This window comes from Rhinolophus sinicus, linkage group LG03 (assembly GCF_036562045.2).
Source record: "Rhinolophus sinicus isolate RSC01 linkage group LG03, ASM3656204v1, whole genome shotgun sequence".
Lineage (NCBI taxonomy): Eukaryota > Metazoa > Chordata > Mammalia > Chiroptera > Rhinolophidae > Rhinolophus > Rhinolophus sinicus.
Genome location: NC_133753.1, coordinates 18,546,577 through 18,568,975, shown reverse-complemented (window position 1 = coordinate 18,568,975; position 22,399 = coordinate 18,546,577). Strand labels below are relative to the sequence as shown.

General features: G+C 40.8%; 2 protein-coding genes across 2 annotated transcripts in view; both read right to left on the bottom strand.

Annotated features, from left to right (window-relative positions):
* The window catches only part of SEL1L (SEL1L adaptor subunit of SYVN1 ubiquitin ligase), a 50,355-nt gene extending 36,018 nt beyond the window's left edge, over positions 1-14,337 (bottom strand). The window contains exons 1-3 of the mRNA XM_019731117.2: positions 14,141-14,337; positions 9,527-9,564; positions 8,415-8,646 (exon numbers count right to left, since the gene is read on the bottom strand). Coding sequence (XP_019586676.1) covers positions 8,415-8,646; positions 9,527-9,564; positions 14,141-14,210 — 340 coding nt within the window. The 5' untranslated portion in view covers positions 14,211-14,337. The remainder of the gene's footprint in view (positions 1-8,414; positions 8,647-9,526; positions 9,565-14,140) is intronic.
* A 3,141-nt stretch (positions 14,338-17,478) lies between these two features.
* On the bottom strand, positions 17,479-19,287 carry CD59 (CD59 molecule (CD59 blood group)). Its single transcript, XM_074329166.1, has 3 exons — positions 19,231-19,287; positions 17,652-17,833; positions 17,479-17,578 (listed from the first exon to the last, which is right to left on the bottom strand). Exons 1-3 carry the CDS (start codon positions 19,285-19,287, stop codon positions 17,479-17,481), a joined length of 339 nt encoding a protein of 112 aa, XP_074185267.1.
* Between the last annotated feature and the right edge of the window lie 3,112 nt (positions 19,288-22,399).

Sequence of the window (22,399 nt, the reverse complement as noted above, 5' to 3'; positions counted from 1 at the left end):
TAGGTGATGGAAGGAGAACTGACTCTGGGTGGTGAACACACAATGTGATATATAGATGATGTATTACAGAACTGTACACTTGAAACCTATGTAACTTTACTAACCATGTCACCCAATAAACTTTAATTTAAAAAGAAGAGCCTTTTACTTCCCCCTTAACTGTCTAAAGGAATTCAGGTAAAAAACCTGCTCCAAGAAGGGGGATCCCCTTAGCACAGTATGAACTAAGTGGTGCACCCAGCAAAATCTGTTAGACTCCCCTCTGTGTCCCACTGTTTCTGGGTGGCCCAGCAAGAATTTGTTCACCAAATACTTGCTCCTTCTCATCCACCTGTGAATTGCCTATCTTCCCTTTGATGTCCAAACCACTACCACCTTAGCTCATGATGGCATATAAGTGTCAAATGCCCCGTTTGCCCACTGGTCCCATATTTTTAAGGGACCCCCGTATGTACATACGTAATGAGGTTGGTTATTTTCTCTTATTACTGTCTCATGTCAATTTGATTATTAGACCAGCCAAAAGGAAAAAGAGGGGAAATTTCCCCTCTCTCACAGTATAGACAATAAGGATTTTTGCTTATCAGAGCCTCTGAAAAAAGGGAGACACTGAGAGAGGTAATCTACAAATGGAGATATCCTTTTGGAATTCTGAAAAGTACATTTTAGTTTGCTAACGAGTGCTTGTGAAAGTGGAGGTCTGCCCCTTAGAGACTGCTGTTATCTGTGAGTGGGTCAATTTGGACTCCAAGGCAGACAAGACAAACGGTAGAGGAAAGTCTTGCCTGCCGCTTGGACTTTCTGGCCCTGCAGCAACTTGACTTGGCCGCTGCCACAGAAAAGCCTCTGGCGTTTTTTTTTTTTTTTTTAAGTGTATTTTTCCAGGACCCATCAGCTCCAGGTCACCAAGTTATGGAGGGAGCAGCTCACAGTGGCCCATGCAGGGATCGAACCAGCAACCTTGTTAAGAGCAACGCACTCGGACCAACTGAGCTACCCGGCCACGCACCTCCTGGTTTTTTAAATTCCTGAATTTACACATCCTAATTTCCCAGACTTGATGCTAAGCTACAACCTGATAATGTCTGGTAGAGGCTTCCAGCCTCAGTGTGAGTTGTGCTGAACTGAAAGCAGGCATAGAATCGATAAATAGAACTCAGACTCTGTGACCTCCGCACATTGGGCCACCTCTCTGGGGGTCCTTGCACTGTGAGGAAATCATGAATGCCTGGCTGAACTGTCCAGGTCACACACAAATCCTACCTGAAAGGACTCATTCCTTGATGGGACCATCTGAAATCAAGCTGCTGACTGGCTGTGTATTCTGACAGAGGCTGATGTAACTTGTGACTATAGCCCAAAGCTACACACTGGAAGAGGACACATCACAGGGCCCGGGACCCTCCATGCACTGCTGACAGGCTGAAAGGACTCCCAACCCCCTTTGGAGCATGTGTCACTCTGGCTGACTCCCTGTGACCCCGTCTCCTGAATAGCTGCTCTTTGAGACAAAGGACGTATGGCCTGACTCTGCTTCTGTCACCTTTCTCAAACTGCATACATCTTAGTACAATCTGATTATTCAACGCGCTGTCCTCAAAAAGGGGGTGACCTTTTCTAGGCTGCTCACTGGATAAGTAATCAGGGTGAAAGGGGAAGGAGGTTACGTAAACCCATTTTGAAATTTTTTTGAAAATTCAGAATTTTGTCCTGACCAATTCCTGAACATCACGTGATGTCTTTCTGGTCCAGTTGTATAAAAACGTTTTCTCTGAAACTGTTTTGACCCTCTTGCATACAACCCCTCTAGACAGGAGTTCTGGATGAGAGTAAGGGATGATTGAAAAAAATATATAAAATTATGATTATTGAATGGAAACAGTGATTTTGTGAAAACCAAGGAAAATAAACCAAAAGCCCTGCATCTGGAGATGCATAAGGGAGGGGAAAGGGTATCATGATCTTTGTTTATCAAAACTATTTCTAGAAACATCTCCCTCTTACTAAAGGAAAACTCTCTGTGCACCTTTCCAAACCGGGAGAGTGCTTTGCATTCAGACCTCTGAGCCTAAGAGCACACTGGCAGGGCTGACCGTTAGGCAGGCCGCAGGTGGCGGCCCAGCCCTGCACTTTCCACCTCCGATGTTGTCCACACATATGGGGTGGATGAATCGATGTCATGGACAACAAAACTGTTTGGAACTGACTGGTAGTCCCTTTAAAACTAAGGACTGAACTAAGTTATTTGGACTGGAAATCCGAGGATAAGACACCCATGGTGGGAGGCCACACCGTACCGCCTAACAGACACCTATGTCCTGCTTGGGGGGCCCCGATGATTTTGTAAACTCTTTTGTTTCCAGGGTTACCACATGTGTCCTCTGGAACTGCACTCCTGTATGTACCCTGACTACCACGGCACTGCCTCAGCCGTGGACGGTTTTCAAGTCAGCTTCAACTTACTGGCCAGAGTTGTGCTGGGCCTGAATTGATGCTTAGGACCAGGTGAAAAAAGGTAAATACAGAAACATAAGGAGAAAGTCACCGCTTTCTAAGAAAGACCTTTATGATTAATGGGATTTGCTACCTGGCTAAATCCAGGACCCATGAAGGGCATAACTGAAATTAACACTGCAGGTTGGTCTCACTCAACTGTCTGGTTTTACTGATAATAACTGCTATAAAGACACTTTGGCCGATGACCAACGGGGCACACTGTGCAGACAGAGGTACCTCAGCAGGCCTAAATTTACATCCTTGAAAAGCCTTGCTTACAAGGTTGGCCTTTGGCTGGTGTCAGGGAACTTGATTTCGGAAGGGTTCCCACTACCCTAACTGTTCGCTCCAACTGTATAAACAATATGGTTTATGCTGAATATCTGCTTTCCTTCCGGGAGTCTGCAATTTTGGTATATGCTAGACAGAGTGCCTATGTGAATAGCCCCTGATTTAAAAACTGCAGGTACCTGGTCTTTAATGAGCTTCCCTGGTAGACAACATTCACATGTGTTGTCACAACTTGTTGCTGGGGAAATTAAGCATATACTGTGTGACTCCCCTGGGCGAGCACCCTTGGAAGCCTGCATAAGTTTCCCCAGATTTCACCCCATGCACTTCTGTATTCTTTTGCAGTAATAAATCACAGCTGTAAATATGATTATATGCTGAGTCCTGTGAGTCTTTCTAGCGAATCACTGAGCTGGGCGGTATGGTCTCGGGGAGCCCCGATACGGTTGGAAATAAATGTGAAATGTTCAAGACACAGCAAGAAGGCCAGTGTAGCTGAAATCACGTGAGTGAAGGGGAGTGGCAGAAGATGAAGTCGGAGACACGGGGGGCCTGATCACATAAGGTCCTGTTAGTAGAGGTAAGGAGCTGGATTTTATTGTGCATGTGACAGAAAGCCATGGAGGCTTCTGAACAGGAAGGGAGATCAGTCTGGCTACTGTTGGTGAACTGACAATGGGGTGAAAACAGGGAGACCAGATAGGAAGTTCTTACACACACGAGACTCTTCAGCTATCCTTGGGTGGCTCAGGAACTGCTTCAGACAGGAGAAAGCTAGCTTTATGGATGCGTAAATGTGAGAGATGAATTGGGCAAGGGAATGAGAAAGGTATTCCAAGCAGTGGGGAAAATTTGTACAAAAGTCCAGAGGCATACACTGCATGGTGTATCTGAAGAATGGTGATGGCTTTAGTACTGCAGAGAAGGGGGACTGGGGGAGAGCCACAGAGGGGAAGTCACAGAAGTTGGCAGGTAGGCTGAACTTCTTTAGGAAGATCAATATGGCAGCGACATGGATGAGAGGCTGACAAAGGAAGCAAGTCCAGAACTAACTGTCACATAACCCAGTGCTAATGTAGTCGGGACTGCACACACACAAAACCACGCATATGTATTTGTGTTATATATAAGTACATAAGCCTTTCCATGTATTAATAATAAATTAAAAAAAAAGTCTAAATGAAAAGGAAAAAAACAAGGCAATTATTGAAAAACTAAAATAAATCAAACAAGTGAATCTAAACGTTTGTAAAGTTGTTGGTCTAACCACACAGAGTGATTTTTAAAACACCATTATTACAAATCCTTACTAAAATACAGAAGATGCCAAAAAAAAGTATATCTATTTTAAGAAAGGAAAAAACTGTATTAAAATTGTAATACTCAATATATATACCGATAATGAAAGATGAATACAGTCATGTGTATACAGTTTTTCTTTTTGGCACCTCCAGTATATATAAGAAACAAAAAGAACCATAAAGAAATCTTAAACTGCATTTAGTGGTCCCATTATTAGTGGTAAGGTGGGCTTTGTTACTTTGAAACTATATATACATAGTTATAAAGACATGTATATTAAGATAAAGCAATACATGGATATTAGGATAACATTAAAGTGGTGAGGTACCAAGATTTTCAGCATCAGGGGAAGGAGACACAAACATAAAAGGAAGAAGCAAAAACCCTGATGGAAAGGGCTAGCAGCAGAACTGCAGTCCATTCTCTCCTTTTACCACCCAAGAAACAGAGAAACACAGAGGTAACAGAACGAAAGCATCGTAGAAACCCTGCTAACAGGAGACCTCCTGGCAGGGAGAATCCTTACTTATGGGATGCTTTAGGAGGATGGACCTGGTCTGTCTAGACTGCTCACTGGACATAAACCTGGGACGTATGCATTTATGAGGCACGACTTCCTACAAAAGACCACACAAGTATGCAGTTACCAGAGAATAAACTGGAGATGTCTATTCTCTGGTAACTGATACTTGTGTGGTTTTGCAGAATAAACTGAAATAGCTCCTTTTGTGGAAGTCACACTCCATATGCATCACTGAGAGGCCTCCTATGTTGAAATCTGGGCCAGAGAGCATCCTAATTGAGACCGGACCTGGGCACAGCTCGGACAGTCACTTCTCCACTTTCCCTTTGTCTTGTGATCATTGTATCTTTGAAAATATTAGTCCAGTTTGATAGTGGGTATTACTTCTAATTCCTGTGCGTCCAATTTGTCAATTCGACCCTTTGTGTTATCTCACGTGTAATACTTAATTTGAACTGGAAGAATCAGTATGAATGATACATTTCCTAACCCCATCCATGAAAAAGGCTTATTAGTAATGACAACTCGGTTGCAATGCATATCCCTGGTGCCCAGACTGGAGTACATAAATACAATTTCCTAAAAGGAACTTGGGTTCCTTGGAAAAATGGCTGAAAATTCATTTCTGGGTCATGAAAAGTATACGATGAATTTGGGACATCTTGTTCTTCCTGAAAAAAGTTCAAGTCACCTACAATTAGTCAAAAGGACAAAAGAATGAACTTAAAAGGACTCTCAATGGCCAAAAAATGGGATATGAGCAACGAAAAAGAATGATTACAGTAGAGTGAAGCATAAATGTGTTAGGTTGGTGCAAAAGTAATTGCAGTTTTTGAAAATATTTTTAACCTTTTAAAACCGCAATTACTTTTGCACCAACCAAATATAAAACCCATGGATTTGTAATGATACTCAAAAGCAACGCAAAACAAATACACACACACACAAAAACCACACTCACTGGTCTATGTTGTAGATTGCTAAGGCACCAAATTATTATTTGAAAATATTTTAAGGGAACAAATCAAGCTTTTATCCTGTTTTCCCTGTATGAACTATATTTCAGGTAAACTTCTTTATAAAAGAATCTCAGGTAACAAATGCAGGAGACATGATAAATTAGAAAACCATCACTTTGCCATTTCTAATGAAATAATGGATCTAGACAATAAACAAAATGGTTGCCAAAACCTCTAGGTGAAGCGCAGTGAGGAACTTTTGCATGGTTGGATTGGGCAGGGTGATACCACCCAATCTCACCGATAAATCACTAGACGTGAGACAATCAGATACTATATGCTTCCCAATGCAGTGCAATAGAAAATATAAAATACTATCTATGAAATAGTCTCAATAAAAAAATGGAACTAAGTGTACCCAAGCCTCTAGAGTTAACTTCTAGTTTATGGACTGGACAACAGAAAGTGGAACAAAGTAAACAACATTACAAGGATATGTCCAATTAGATCCAGAATGTGGGAAGTTGTATAGCATAAAGATCATTGTTTCTTTAACAAATAAAATGACACTTAATAACAAGGGAGGGAGAAGTGTTATAGATTAAGAGAAAGCTAAGAGCTAAGCATGGATACTAATTCAAACAAACCAATTATAAAAAGACATTTGAAACAACCAGGAAAACTGAACAGAATCTGGGTATTGGGTGATACAGGAATAAGAGCTAATTTTGTAGGTGTTAAAATACTATTGTGGTTTTTTGCAAACAATTATTTGTACATATACATATATAAGTAAAATAATATGTGGAATTTGCTTTAAAATACTTTAGGAAAGAAAACAAAGTAAATGTGTGTGGAGTGGTAAAGATGAAACAAGAACAAGAGTGTTGAATCTCAGTGACGGTTGGTACAAGGGGGTCATCACACCCTCTATGTTTCTGCAAGTTTGGAAATCTCCTTGCTAAAAAATATAAAAGAATAAACTATAATATTTGGCCGAAATTTAAAAATGGTAGTACACACTTGGAAGAGGTACAGGAAAAAAAGTAGTTTCAAAGGCAGTAAACAAAGTTACTTTTCTGAAGAACAATTTAGCAGTACGTATGGAACGTCTTTTAAAATTTTACATTCAGTTCAGCAAATTCACTTTTATGAACTAATTCTCAGGAAATTTTCATTGATGTGCACAAAGATACATCTAAAATGATCTCCCAGCAAACAAACGCACACTGTAAACAACCAATTTCTAAGTTATGGTAGATTTATATGTAAAATATTTTATAGCCATTAAGCACTAAATTGTCAAACAGTACTAAATAATATGGCACAATGTTCAAAATAAACTGTTACGTGCAAAATGCAGGCTGTAAAATAGTATATATGTTGACCCAATTTAGTCTTCTTGAAACCATACATCTAGAAAAAACCCCGAAAAATTATTCTCCATGATGTTAACAGTTGTTATTTCTAGTTGATGGGATTAAGGTACTTTAAATTTTTTAAAAATGGTTTTTCTGTTCACGAGTACAGAATATTTGTAATAAAAAATTGTATTTTTAAAAGGTAAAATCTGGATCAATTCCTGAAAGTGGCTAATAATGAAATAAGAAGTACGGTGGTGATATTTGACATACCACTAACTGACAGGGTGGTGGGACAGGGCAAAGTGGACACATTAATAATTAATTCTTTAAAGGATAGATATTTAGCACACTCTACTGTGAGAATGATTATGTTGTGAATTCAAAAATTTAAATTTAAGAAAAAGGTCATGTTTAAAGTTTATGTAAGCTTCAACTGGAGAGGGATAAACACCTAAATCAAATTACCGAGCATGATTGACAAGGTTACTAACACAATTCTGAAAACAACCAAAGCAGCATGTTAGACAATCGTTCCTGACTTTCTATTGTGTGGACCACGCCAACAGACTCTTACGTACTGGAGTCCAAAGAGAAATGTTAGGATATTAATGCAAATGCAATTTGGACTACTGAATTTGGCTTATGTAATGTGCCAACTCCATTAAGTGAGTAACGTCGATATATTAAAATCTAGAAAATCCTGTAGAACTACATTCTGTACATTATATGTGGTCTGACAATTAAGTTGACAAACTTGTTGCAGTGCTGTTGCTAACCTTTTTTTATATTGGAGGAATTATTCATTATGAATTTGTACCAACTGAACAAACAGTTAACCAAGTTTACTATTTGGAAGTGCTGAAAAGGCTGCTTGGAAAAGTTAGACGACCTGAACTTTTCGCCAACAATTCACGGCTCTTGCATCATGACAATGCACAAGCTCACATGGCACTGTCTGTGAGGGAGTTTTTAGCCACTAAACAAATCACTGTATTGGAACACCCTCCCTACTCACCTGATCTGGCCCCCAATCACTTCTTTCTTTACCCAAAGATAGAGGAAATATTGAAAGGAAAATATTTTGATGACATTTTGATGATATCTTTCTTTACCCAAAGATAAAGGAAAATATTGAAAGGAAGACATTTTGATGACATTTAGAACATAGAGAGTAATACAACAACAGCTCTGATAGCCATTCCAGAGAAAGATTTCCAGAATTGCTTTGAAGGGTGGACTAGGCGCTGGCATCGGTGCATAGCTTCCCAAGGGGAGCACTTTGAAGGTGACCGTAGTGATATTCAGCAGTGAGGTCTGTAGTAGCACTGTTTCTAGGATGTGTTTGCGAACTTAATTGTCAGACCTCGTATGTGATTAATAATCAGTAAAACCAGACTGTCACATCTTTCTATACTAGCTTTAAAGTTGTGGTTGTCTCCTTCCTAAATCAGGCAAAAGCAAAGAAAATGTCCAGACTACCTGGTTTGCGTACTTTCGTTGGTTCTTCATAATCCTTGTTTTCTGGATTTGGAGATTCTAGAAAGCTGATTTCTTCTGTGGCACTTTCCTCTTCTTGGCTCCTGAGGCTGTCTTCCTCTTCTTGAATAGGTGATTCCAATTCTGATTCTTCTGAATCAAGAAATATCTGACCAGCGACTACTCTTCCTGCTGTGCTGTGGTCCTTTACTGACTCATCTGATGGCAAAGAAGTCTGAGAACAGGAAGTATTTTCAGTTATTAAGCGTACCAAACTCCCTCCCACCGAATGTGACCATTACTTTTGAAATGCAGCTATATCTCCGTCAACTCCTTGAATGTGCCGTACCAGCTCATGTCCGCAGGCTTTGGTACGTGTTCACCACATTGTCTGCATCACTTGCCTAACCCTCTTTCTCCAAATTTCAACTTAGATACAACTTCCCCCAGAGCCTTTCTTAATTCCCGAGTCTGGGTTAGGGTCTTCCCCTACATGCTCCCAACGTACCTTACACTTCCCCTGTGACAGCCCTGTACTATAACTTCCTGTTTCTTATCTATATTCCTTTCAGTCTAGAGATCAGGGATCATAACTGATTGGTCTCTTTGGATATGTAATAATCAGCCTTATCCATTCAATTAACCAATTTAAGTGCATTAACGCAATGATTTTTTAAAAATTGACCTAAGTGAAAATAAATGGCAGAGGTTGTCATTAAAATTTTACAAAACCTAAAAACTAGAAAAATAGGAATAAAATCAATCTCTCTTAGTAAAAATATTAGTGCCTTTAGGTGCTCTCTCTCTCTCTATCTGTGAGCGAGTGAGCGAGAGAGACAGACAGACACACGTACATTCAAGTTTAAATTAAACCTAATAACCAACACTCTTAAGGGAAATACTTATTATTTTTTCTCCCATGGGTCAGTGATTTTTTGCCTCCAGATGAACTAGTACTAATATTGATACCAGTTATCAGCTATCGTTTTTTCTTTTTTCAAAAAAAAACAATTATATTGCTAAAAAGATGCAGATTTCATATCCTTTCTAAGATACATAATTCACGCTTTTAAATTGGGCATCAAATATGGGTCCATGCAAATTTTAGTACACACCTTGGAATCTAAAGATTCATCCTGGCCGCCTTCCTCATCTGTAAAGAAATTTCAAGACAATTTAGTCATTTTTCTTGTTGGGAAATCACAGGTATTATTACAGGAAAGCATTTGATAAGTTTACACAGGTAGGAAAACCAACAACCACCACCCTAAAAACACACACTTCAGATATCATCCAATTCTTCTGTAAGTATTTACTCTACTACAGAGAATGAGTTACTAAGTTCATAAAAATAAATCTCTGATTTTGTGGTTCAGGATTCCACCTATTCTTTTCCTCTGCTCAGCATCTGGAGTTGCACTAGTTTATTTTAGTGCCAATTAGCACTTTATTGTTCACTAAAACTACTAAAGATGGACATTTCAAATAATAATAATAATTATTATTATTATTCACAGCAGAGTTGCCAGGCTGAGATATTTAGAATTTGTGTTGTATCTTACTGAAGAGATACCCAGATACCCATCTTACTATCATGTACTCACTCACATGAGACATATTTATTATTTATTAAGAAATTAATAGCTTATATTAAATCAACAATGAATCCAGCCACTAATTACGCCTTTCTTCCAAATTTATATCGGCTGCTTTGGCTTTGTTTGATTACATTAATTTTCCTTCTATTATTCTTTCTGTGCTTTCCTATTATTACTTTTATTTTTGCCACTTGTTATTCTTTTTTCTGCTCTTATAAAAACACATTCAACAACCCAAGGCAAATGTTTGATCTCTGTGTTCCTGGCCTGGTAAAAACAAACAAACCAACAACTGTCAGATGATCTCTAAGTTTCCTTCTTACTCTGAAAATTACCTGATTTCATTTCGGAGTGAATTTCAGTTTTGCCCGTTCCATAAGTTATATGAGAAACTAACTAGTGGAAAAAAATTCTATAAACCATGTGATTTTTACTAGAAAAATTGGTGTTATGGTTGCCATTTATCTTTACCTCACCTCACATATCCTAAATATTATTTGTAACTAGTAACTCTAAAGTGTAACAAAAACATGTTTTGGAATTTGTTTTACCACAGTACTGAGCTAACTTTAAGAAGTATAGTCAACTCAAAGTTATGTAAGAAATACACAACTCTATTTCACAATATTTGTTTCTTTTGAATATTTGGGGGAAAAACCAGTCTACTTCGTGAGGTATTATCATACACAAAAGTGCTGTCAATTCAAAGGAATTTAAACTATGGCTACTTTCACAGTCACTGCTTTTAGGTCACCTTCAGTATATGTTTCATTGCTGGTGGGTGGGGAGGAGGAGTGGATGGCATGTATTATTAGTCCCATAATGCCCATGACATTTAGGTAGTGACAATCATCCTTCATGCTAACTTCTTCACAAGTATCACCCAAAGCCCAAGTTCTAACATATGGTTCAAATTCCATTCTCAGCAAATCTTTGGATAAAGGGAAAAAAGTTCATCTCTGTTATATACGGAAGTTGTATGTGTGGATGTATTTAATCAATCACAAACAATAACTAGCAGACATTAAATATGCAAATATATACAGTATATTTCCAAATACCGAAACTTTAGTTAGCTGGAACTCTTAAATCACTAAATATAGTACCTTGTCACAACATGTCACTTATGTAGCTCATCGGTAAATAATACAGATGTTTATAAATACATTTTAAGACATGTATGTTTGAGACACTACAAGCTGTTAGCCATTAATGTGTTTCTGAACTCTGAGATGTGGGAACTTGTGACATCAGGGTTATTTCATGTGAATTGCATCATGCTTCTCTCTCTTTCTCTTCTCTCTTCACCAACTAGGAATACATACTAAGGTTACTGGTAAAGAAGAGAATTCTTTCTCATTTACTAAACTGGGAGAAGCTACTCCAGATGGTAGTCTTAAAGCACAAGCTATTTTCTCTTTCAAACTGATATACCCATTCACATAACACATTGAAAGAAGTTGCTTATACCCTAGAAACTTATGATATGTAATAGGTAAGGATTAAAGACACTGAAGTTATGCATAACTAAAAACAAAATAGCAATTCTTTTATCACAACACAGACATCAAACAACAGGAAAAATGCAAAATACTTGAGTGAGGAGCTATGGATTTCTTACTCTACTAGTATCACATCCAAAATATAATGGTTTGCATTACTTTAGTAATTGTACACCTTCCTTTGAAAAAGACCAATTTACATTTTTATTTCATCATCTACCAAAACTGCAAAGCATCAGGGATATTCTTTCAGGGAAAAGTAATCATTAAAAATTCATTTTCCCATTTGTTATGTAAATTATACTGATACACCTTCAAATACAGAAAGTCTTAAGAGTTCGGTGCAAAGAGACATCCAGTCTTCTGATGTCTCAGTGAATATGCCACTGAAACTGAAGGAGAAATATTTTTAATCTCCTCTTTAAATGTATTTATTCACAGGAAAATACTTCCAATAAAAGTATCATTTTTTACATGCCTTCAAAAGCAAGATATTAGACAACAGCTACCAACAGTGATAGGCTCAAGATTCCCTTTGTTGGCTGAACATATTCTACCTGCTAATAAGTGCAACTATTACCATTCAAACTTTACGTCAACACAACATGATGACCTAAAAGTTGATTTTTAAATAGGTGCAAATCTTTAAATCTAAGCTAAAAATGAGGCTGACATCCCACATAAATAAGCAATTTAATGAGTAAAAAAGTCCACTGAAAATCAACGTACTCAATTTATAAAACTTCACTTCACATAGGTGTTTTATGGTATTTTCCCTTCATGTGACACAGTACAGCCTTTATCACCTGTCAGCATGCACATCTATACTGTTTTAATTCTGGCTAAGTAAGGTTTTTGCCCCTACCAGAGAAACGTTTGGGCCCAATTTAACTATGATGGAAATCACAGCAGACATTTCTCGAAACGAGTCCTCTGCTTACCTCAACACAACCCAGAGAGTTAACATGTCAGTATCAAGAGTCTCCTTTTATAACATACTGGGACTCCCAAGTGTTGATTAAATGACTTCACGTATCATCTCCACGAACATGAAACTCTAAAGTTTATGAAATGTAGTCAAAGGAAGATACAGGAAAATGTTTGTATGCTTTTCTTTATAGTCTGTAAATTGAATTCAGAGGGGTATACACCATGTTCTTTAACTAGCAGTTCTCACAGTTTAAAGAATCACTTGTGAAGCTTGTTAAACTACAGACACCCTGACCTGTGCCAGATCTAAAACTGCACTTTTAACAAACCCCTAAGAGAGATTTTGATGCAGGTGGCACATGGTCCATCAGCTCCTCCATCCGTTACACTCAACAGTTTCATGTCATACGTTCTTTGATCATATAACTGCTGGCAACATTCCAAGAGTCATGTAAAGTTTTAAAGTTTTGGTCATGGATGCAAACTATCACTACAAGGGTGGGGGAGGCGGACCTCAAAGCATGATGTTGGCAGTAAAGTAACTAGCATATGCTTGTTGCTTTTGAAATCGTATCTCAGACCACATTATGGATAAAATTTTAGGTTTAGTAGTCTTATTTTGGAAGCAGAATGACGTTATGGCATTGACTTACAACTAGGACAGATAATTTGGGGATTCAAATAACCATCTGGGAAATTTTTTGTTGGGAAAAAAAAAAAGAGTTGACATTTATACCCTGCCTTGTTCCAAAAAAATTTAAAGCTACAGAACAGCTGTCTTGTTAACAGGGACTGATTAAAATTCAAAAGCTTTCTTGCACTAATTGTTTCTTTACAAACACTTAGAAACACTAAGTGTTTCTCATACCAACACTCTCAAAATAGAAGTTTTCAGATATAGGCAGATTGAACTATTAAAACAGAAAATTATTTTCAGAACCAGAGTATAAATCAGCTAAATTGGAAGATCGATTCAAAAGCATATGAATTTCTTCATCTATATAGAAAGTTATGAGTTGCTATCCCTTTTAAATTTATAGGGACCATGATGTTCTCCCAAACCATAAAATTACTGTCAACAAACATGGGACAACTCAGAAACACTGTGACAGAGGTAAAACCCACTTTCTCAGAATACTTCTGAAAAGGGGGGAATGGACACCAATACAACAAAAGTTTTCATTATTAAATAGACAAAGACGACCAGGGACCATCTCAGGTACTAAGCAAACCACTGTTAACATTCTGGTTTTGATGGACCTGGCTCTGCCCAGTGACAGCCCCAGGCATGTCAAGTACTTAAATTACAAATCCCAAATCGAGTTTCAGACCCGATGCAGCACAAAATCTATGGGAAAATCGAGGAAGCTCCAGTGTGTCATTGTGGGTCTAAGCCAGCTGTCGGAATTCACTCCCAAGGAACCAATTCCTCATTCGTGAGGAGTCGTGTAAAGTTTGTGAAGTGGAAAGAGGTGTGGGCAGGGTGACCGCCCCTTCTTGTCCTCCCCTCTCTAGTTCCCTAAACACCTTGTCTAGCTCAGGTCAACCGAAACCCAAGGAAGCACAGCGAATGACAGGCTAGCGCGAGGAGTGACCAGAGACAGTGGAGTCTCCAGCTTGAGCCCCCAAGGCCCTGCCCCGGGATGGAGGCCGGGGGGCGGTGGCTCCCAGCCTCCAGTCCAAGGGGGCGGATACTGACCCGAGGACGTCGAGGCCGAGCCCAGCAGCACCGAACAGAGCAGCAGTGTCAGCCCGACCCGGACCCGCATCCTGCTCTCGGGGCTGCTGTCACCCCCTGGTGCTGTCGCTTTCGCCTCTGCCACCACCGTCTCAGCCGCCGCCACCTCGCCGCTGCTCTTCCTGCTCTGGTCTCCTTCCTCCGCCCCTTCCCAGGCCTCTCTGCCCTAGCTCGCAGCCAATCCCCGCCTGCCGCTGCGGTCGCTTCGCCCAATCGCCGTGGTCTTCCCACCCACCTCACTGCCCCGCCCCCGGGGTGTCACGCATTGGCCAATCATTATGCGAGGCTCTCACACCGGCTTTCCCGGTTGGACCACGGCGTCACCGACATGGCCCCAGTTAATTGGCAGCTTCGGAGTTCAACCATCCCGGAATTAGAGCGTGAGTCCAGGGCTAGGAGAACATCAAGTCACCGAACACTACAGTTCCCACAATGCACTTCATGGGCTTCTCTCGGAATGTGCTCTTGGGATGCACAGTCCATTCGTGGGACAAAATTTAAAAGTGAAGGTGGCTGTTGAAGAGAACTTAGCTACACCTGGGCCAGACAGTAACTCAAGGCCTTGAACCCTCGGGCCTTTTTTTTTTTTTTTTTGAGCCACTATCAGGTGAAGAGTTTGTAATGTGTTAAGCTCCTCTTCCTCTTTGTTTTATTTAGAAAACTTGAATTGAAACAGTGATATCAGCACTAAGGAAAAAATGCGACAGCTAGACCGAATTCGAGGTATTTCTTTTTTAGCTAAAACAGCACCATATATAGGGAAACCAGGATGGAACTCACTACCTATCCTCCTTTCCCTGACAAAACAAAAGGAAATAAACCCCATCCAGTGCAGATCATTTCAATGCTAGTTTTGATTTTTACGAGGGCCACCAGATGTTAATCATCTGGAAAACGTTCCAACAGCCTTTGCAAAACCGTTTCAATCACTTGTCCTCATCTCTCTCTTTTTGCAAGCTACATTGTTCTCTTCTTCATTGACTAGATTCAGAAAGTTAGGTTGATATTTTTGGAAATAAAGGTGACAGTAAGTGCATTGCAGAAATGGAACTAGTCTTGTGTGTTAAGTACTGATAGAGAGGAACTGGGGCTTTAAGGAAACTGATCAGGCTGGCAGGCCTATGGGAGGAGTTGAGCTCGTGGAAGTTGATGGGCCCACCTAGGCGAACTCTACGGTCCTAACTTCATAAAACTCTGTGGTTCTAACTTCCTGTCTCTTTGCCTTTTATGTTCTCCATCTTGGCACACAAGCCAGTATGTGCATTGCACATGGCTTGCAGGGTCTGCACGTGCAAGTGCTGGTTTGCAGCCCTTTTTTCTTTTCCTTTGTCCTTTTCCCAAATGAAACCTTTTTGGTGATGGACTATTTAGTCAATATTATTTTTCAGTCGACAGTACCAACTCCAGACATGCTCCAGCTGGGTGGCAGGGCAATGGCTTAGTGTTCCTGCCAACTTCATCAAATTGTGTCATTCTGCTTTCCCTAGGATCTAACCACAGCTCTTAGGCCTGGAACCTAGGTAGTCTGAGTTCCGAGTTCTGGAAAAGTCACACTTGCTGCATATGCTGATACTTCTGGGCATTTATCGCCCATCTTCTTTCATAGAGTCTCTGTTCCACATTCACAATGGAGGGGATGAAGGAAAAATACTGTCCCATTAAAAAGGGTTCTCTTTTCTACTATCTTGTTGTCACTCAACTCATTTCTTTCCTTCCTTCCTTCCTTCCTTCCTTCCTTCCTTCCTTCCTTCCTTCCTTCCTTCCTTTTTTTAATTAGATTTTATTTTCAGAAAGGTATCATTTATTCCACTTTGTCTAACAGATTACATAATCAAGCGGTTTTAAAAATGTTAATTAAGAAATTCCACCTTCATCTGCAAAAATCAGGCTATGTTGTTAAATACAGCCAAAATTATAAGAAAACAAATGTCGTTAGGTCTTCTGGATCTTGAGAATTATTTACCACCACTCACAAGAAAAAGGGAAAACTTTGCACTCTTGAAAAGTTGTATCACTTTCTAGGAAACCAATAGAACTGTTCAAATGTTCAATCTTGAACCTTGTGTGACAATGCCAAAATATCCCACCATATTCCAATAAAAAAGGGAAGGGAATAGTTTTAACACACCATTAATTTATGCGATTAAGGTTTTCTAGTGAAAGACAGCAAAAGCCCGTACAAAATGTGGGGACAGAAGAAAACTCAGATTTTAGCCACTGGTATCTTTCCAAAGACAGACCTGGTGTTTCTATGCCTTGTCATCTGGAAAGCTTATCTCCCACTCTGCTAGACACCTTCTTGTTGAGAATATAACACTCATTGCAATCACACTGCATTAAGAATCTTGTTGCCCCTGATGAACAGCCTACATCTGGAACATTCATCATACCTGTATGGTAACACAATGGCCATGAAAGGAGAGGATGAAAGCATCTCCTGTGAAAGAGATTGTTGGAAAGAACTCCCCAAAGTATTGATCATACTATTTAACTACATCCAAGGAATCAGAGGGGAAATAACTGAGGATTGCAGAGAATCTAGTCAAGCTGTCACTGCAAAGAGCAGAAGGAGAAGCATGTAACCCAGCTCAAATCATACGTTCTCCACTGATAAACTTCTTCCCACAAATGAGCCTTCTCTGCAAACAAGACTGGTCTTCAAAGTTTCTGGGTCTCTCTCTTATCCAAGTTGCTCAAGCTAGTTTTAGTCTTTTCCAACAGGATCTAGTTCTATAATATAAACGGAACATAGCAGCAAAGGAAATAAGGAATACACAGAAATGGAGTGTGGGGGCAGAGCCCCAGAAAGTAGTTTCCAGGCTCTCAGCCTCACATAGACAGGTGCTGGCTCAGGTAGTAAATGGCCATCAACTGTGATTGCATGGCCATCATCTGTGGCTGGTTGGCCGTCAGCTGTAACCAGTGAGCCATTGGCCACTAATATAACTGCTGTGGCTACGCTAGAAGAGAAGAGAAAAATGGGGTCTAGCAAGAAGATGGCGGCTGGGCTGGCAAGCGTGGATGGCGGTTTGCGGACAGTGTGGATCCAGCCTCCAGTGAGAGTATAGTGCCGCCAGAGAGAATATAGTGGTATGACTCCCCTACCTATGGCTCCGTGGGTGTTCCTTTTTGGCCTCACCATATCCTGCGTTCTTGTATGGGGAGCGGGAGCAGAGACCCCACAGGACGCCCTGCACGACAAATGGCGCAGCGAGCAGGGTCTCCCGCATGACAAATGGCGCAGCGAGCAGGGTCTCCCGCACGACATGGAGGTTAGGCGAAGACCCCCTGCTATTGATTTAGAGAGAAAGGTTCCAGGCTGCTGCCAGCAGCAGGGTCACCAGCAGATGTGTTTTTCCTGATACACTTGTCCCATCGTTTATTGTTACACAGAGCCTTCTGTCAGCGGTTGTACTGTAGCTCCTTCTCCCCTAAGCCTTTTGAAATGTAGTTGAAATTGCAATGATCAAACCTCCAGCACTGATAATATGTTTCTGTCTGGATTTTGATGGATAGACACTCATCAAAATTATCTGAACCACTGGAGATGCCAGTGCAGCTACCAGTTGGGTTAAGACAGTTGTGGCACTTCAGGCCGTGCCCTGAATGGCAGAGGACAGACAGGATGAGCAGGACAAACCTTCCTTTGCTTCCCTTTTGACCACAGACTCTGACCTCTCCCAGGATCCCCCTTCCAGGGTCACAACCTCATCTCTATTTCTGTCACTAACAATGTTTCCTTAGATTTCGTCTGATTATAAATCACAGTGTAAAATCTGGTATATTTTCCTCCCTTTTTCATGTGGTTGATCATTGAGTCCTAACAATTAAACTATGTAATTACTCTTTTATGTAACCACGTTTCTCTTTCTTACTGAAAACTTCCCTCCTGGCCCTTATTTTCCCATACCTACCTGATGCACCTGAGTTCTAGCCGCATTCACCAACATTATTCTCTCTTCATTCTAACCTAAATCACATACCATGGCCAGATTAATATTCCTTAAGCACTGTTTTCATATTCATATCAAAATTTTCAATGGCCGCATTTGTCATAAAATAAAAAAAAAATAGAACTTCTAGTGACAAAATAGGAACTTATAGTGATAGTTTTACTTCTTTGGGAAGAATTGGGGAAGAAACTTCTGCTTTCCACAGGAGAAGCAGTTATTATCTGATTGATAAGATTGGGCAAAGTTTTGATATTGATTGATTCCAACAATTGTTTATATTAAAGCACTATTATTTAAAAAAAAAAGATTGGGGAAAGTTCACTCTTAGTTAAGACCCATTCTTTTTTCATCCTTTTCTTTACTAAAGTGCTTCTTATATTTAATGCCCGGTGTTAGGTGCTGTATGGACAAATTAACCACTTCTCTTTTACTCTTTTCTAGTGTGGGGAGGAAAAAATATTTTTTTTACCTTCTAAGTTTTGTTGGCTGTTCTAATAATTTAACATGAAATAAATGAACAGGGAAGAACAAAAATTTATTACATATGTACATATGAGGGTTCCCAAAGAATAGGGGACCTCAGGATATATTGGTCAGTTGAGGCTTATGTGCTATTCTGGACTCAGGAGAGGGAGGGAAGGGTCTGGGATTCCAGGGGAAAGATAGGCAATTCACTGGTAAATGAAAAAGAGCAACGATTCAGTAAACAAATTCTTTCTGGGCCACCCAGAAACAATGGGACACAGAGGGGAGTCTAACAAACAAACTTGGCTTGGCTTCTCCCTGTCTGCCACACTTAGATCATGTTATGATACTAAGGTGATCGCTCCCTTCCTTTAAGCAGGTTTTTCTATTTGAATTTCTTTAGGCAAGTAAAGGTAGAGGTTCAAGTGTTCTTTCTGAGTCATTAAAAAAAAAGATCAGCTTAAAATAATTAATATCCCAAGAAGGCACACTTTGGGAGGGCAAACTCTGCTTCCCCTCACCAGCTTTCCACAATAACACACCCTTGCCTTCTCATGGGACCCCCTCCCCTCTCCCCACTGCCCCCCTGCTGCTGCTTCTTATTCACAACTCTGGCATCCTTCCCACTCTCACTTGCATCTCATCTTGGCTGAGCCTTCTCTCACCAGGCCAGTCTTCATTGATCTTCATTTTTCTAAGTGTCTACAGAACATTCACAATTTTGCCTTTTAAATGGGTTGTAAGCTTGCTGAGGCCAGAGACAATTATATAAAACAATACAGGTATATAGCATTGGATAGATATATAGCATACATAGGTATATAGCATTTCTACCTACTAGACCTAGATAATTCTTTGTTGATTGATAGATACACCCTACCTTTAAAGTGTTTTAATAATAAGGTTTTCAGAGTACTTGCTATCTACCATAAGTTTAATCTTAAAATATCTTACAGGAAAATGTTAAGGACCATTTTTACCCCTATGACAGAAAATTTACTTCACTCCTATGCACCTCATCTGTAAAATGGATGTATTGATAATATCCTCTGTGGGGACAGAGTCCCAGAGAGCAGTTTCCAGGCTCTTGACCTCACTTGGAAAGGTGCTGGCTTGGGTAGTAGATGGCCATCAGCTGTAACCAGTTAGCCATTAGCCACTGATATAGCTTCTGTGGCTGCAGTTGGTTGGCAGAGAAGCAGATGGCAGATTGCGGCTCCTTCCTGTATCTCCAACCCACCTGCCAGCGAGAATATAGTGTATGACTCCCCTACCTATGGCTCCGTTGGTGTTCCTTTTTGGCCTCACCATATCCTGCGTTCTGGTGCGGGGAACGGGAGCTGAGTCCCTGCGTGACACAGTGCATGGCACAGCGGGCAGGGAATGGTGCCAGCCAAAGCTCTCTGAAGGGCAGGGGAGCAGTTTGTGCATATGAACACTCAGTTTCAGGAAGCCCGTGAGAAGCAGCTGCTGGAGAGCTGGACTCCCATGGAGAGGTGGAAAGATGTGGACAGTTCTCCAACCAGCATAGGCCGGAGAAAGTGAAGGTTGTTGTGGCAGTGTGGGCTGGGAAGTGCTTGCTGAGGCAGGCCAGGTGAGGGACTTGTAATCCCAGGAGGAAACACTTGCTGAGTCCTTGGTGGAAGATACAGGTGAGGTCAAAGTCATCCCTTACCCCCAGGTTGGGGAGGACTTGGAGCCCTCGCCCTGTAGAGAGGGCACACATTATGAGGCCAACACATAGCCCTGGCAAATGACTGTAGACTGTGGGGAATTGTCTTCCATCCCTGATTTGATGGACTGTTTGACTGTTTGCTTAGGAACGTACCACCTTATAGTGGAACTGGTGGATGTTTACTTCCTGTGTCTCGACCGGCTGCTGTCGAGAATATGTAAGCACCTTGGCTCTGAACCACTGTTGTTTCAGCACGGTACCCTGAGAACCCTGGCTGTGTGCAGGAAGTCTGGCTGTGCCCAGAAAGACTGGCAGTACCCTGAGAACCCTGGCTGTGCCCAGAAGGACTGGCAGTGCCCTGAGAACCCTGGCTGTGCCCAGGAGTTCTGGCTGTGCCCAGAAGGACTGGTGGTACACTGAGAACCCTGGCGGTGCCCTGAGAACCTTGGCTGTGCCCAGAAAGGAGGTGGACACCGAGGGCATCCCCTGGGACATGACGAACTAGACTAGAACTTTTTCTCGTGAGCTGGGTTCCTGACACAGGGCCCCTCACAGAAGATGTTTGTCACATAGATTGTGAGGCCAGACCTGAGGGGTGGAGTGTGGGGACAGAGTCCCAGAGAGCAGTTGCCAGGCTCTTGATCTCACGTGGAAAGGTGCTGTCTTGGGTAGTAGATGGCCATCAGCTGTGACTAGTTGGCCATCAGCTGTAACCAGTTAGCCATTAGCCACTGATATAGCTGTCGTGGCTGCATTGGTTGGTTGGCAGAGAAGCAGATGGCAGATTGTGGCTCCTGCTTCCTGTATCTCCAACCCAGCTGCCAGCGAGAATATAGTGGTATGAACCCCCTATACATGGCTCAATTGGTGTTCCTTTTTGGCCTCACCATATCCTGCATTCTGGTGCAGGGAGCGGGAGCTGAGTTCCTATATTACAGCCTCTTCACCTGGTCAGTTGTGAGGTTCAGAAGAAATATGCAGGAAAAATGGTGCTTTCTTCATTATAGAATGTTCTACAAATATTATTCTTATTCTTTGCTTGGTTGAAGCAAAGGAACAAAGGAAACTAATAAAAAATAATTTTATTAAGACTAATAATATTAGTTTTGTTCCCTTAATTTGAAAAGAGTTTAGAGCTGCTAGAGCTATTGTCTTTAGCTAGCAATGAGTAATTGACATGTTCTGAAAATGCTCATAGGACCTTGACTTTTGGAAGAAATTTCAAGGCTCCAAAGCTGGTCTAGAACATAGTGTGGGAAAGCCAGATTTATTTTATCAGCTTGCTAGATTGCATGTTGATTAATTATTGAAAAGGTTGTGAATTCTCCATGGTCTTATCCAGTCTGAGCATATACTCCTTAAGAATTCCTGCCAACATTCCCAGTTAACGTTATGTACTCACTATACTTGTGTTATATTATTTAGTAATCCATAGACTTCTTTAATGTTTGCTCAGCTGTCTGTACTCTGTTCAATTTGTCCATATCAGTGTCCTGCGTCATTGCCATAGATTTCCAAGTTGCAGAAAACCTGTTTGCTCTGCAACACAACACAGCATAGGATCCAATGAGGTAGATAAGAAGTACCTTTTTATGCTGATGTCTGTAACGTGACCTCATTTGGTTGAAATGAATCAAGCAATCAGCAAATACTGAGATCCTCCTGAAAGTGTAGAGGGCAGAAATCCAACTTGCTCTTTACTTAAAGATGAAGAGACAATGCCCAGAGCCTTTTCCCAAAAAAAAGAGTTATTGTCACCAACTCTAGTCTGCTATATCCTTTGCTGCGCTCTTCTTAGGGATCAGCGTGAGTTGACAATGGGATCAGGCTGCCAGCACTTGTATCAACATATCTGCCAGTGTAGGATTAGGGAGAGGCAGGGAAAAAAATATTCTCCCCTCAGGGCTTGGAGAAGAATGTACTTTCTTTGATAATGATGAGGTAAATTAAAATCATTATTTTTGTGTTTCTTTTCTATGAATAAGTGAAAATACAAATCCTTGCACCATATCATGAGAAAGGACCTGGCGTCTCTTCATGTACATTCTGAGCTCCTTGAGTAAATGGACAATTGTTTTTATACCTCATTGTATCACCTACAATCTCAGGATTATGAATGGCAGGTAC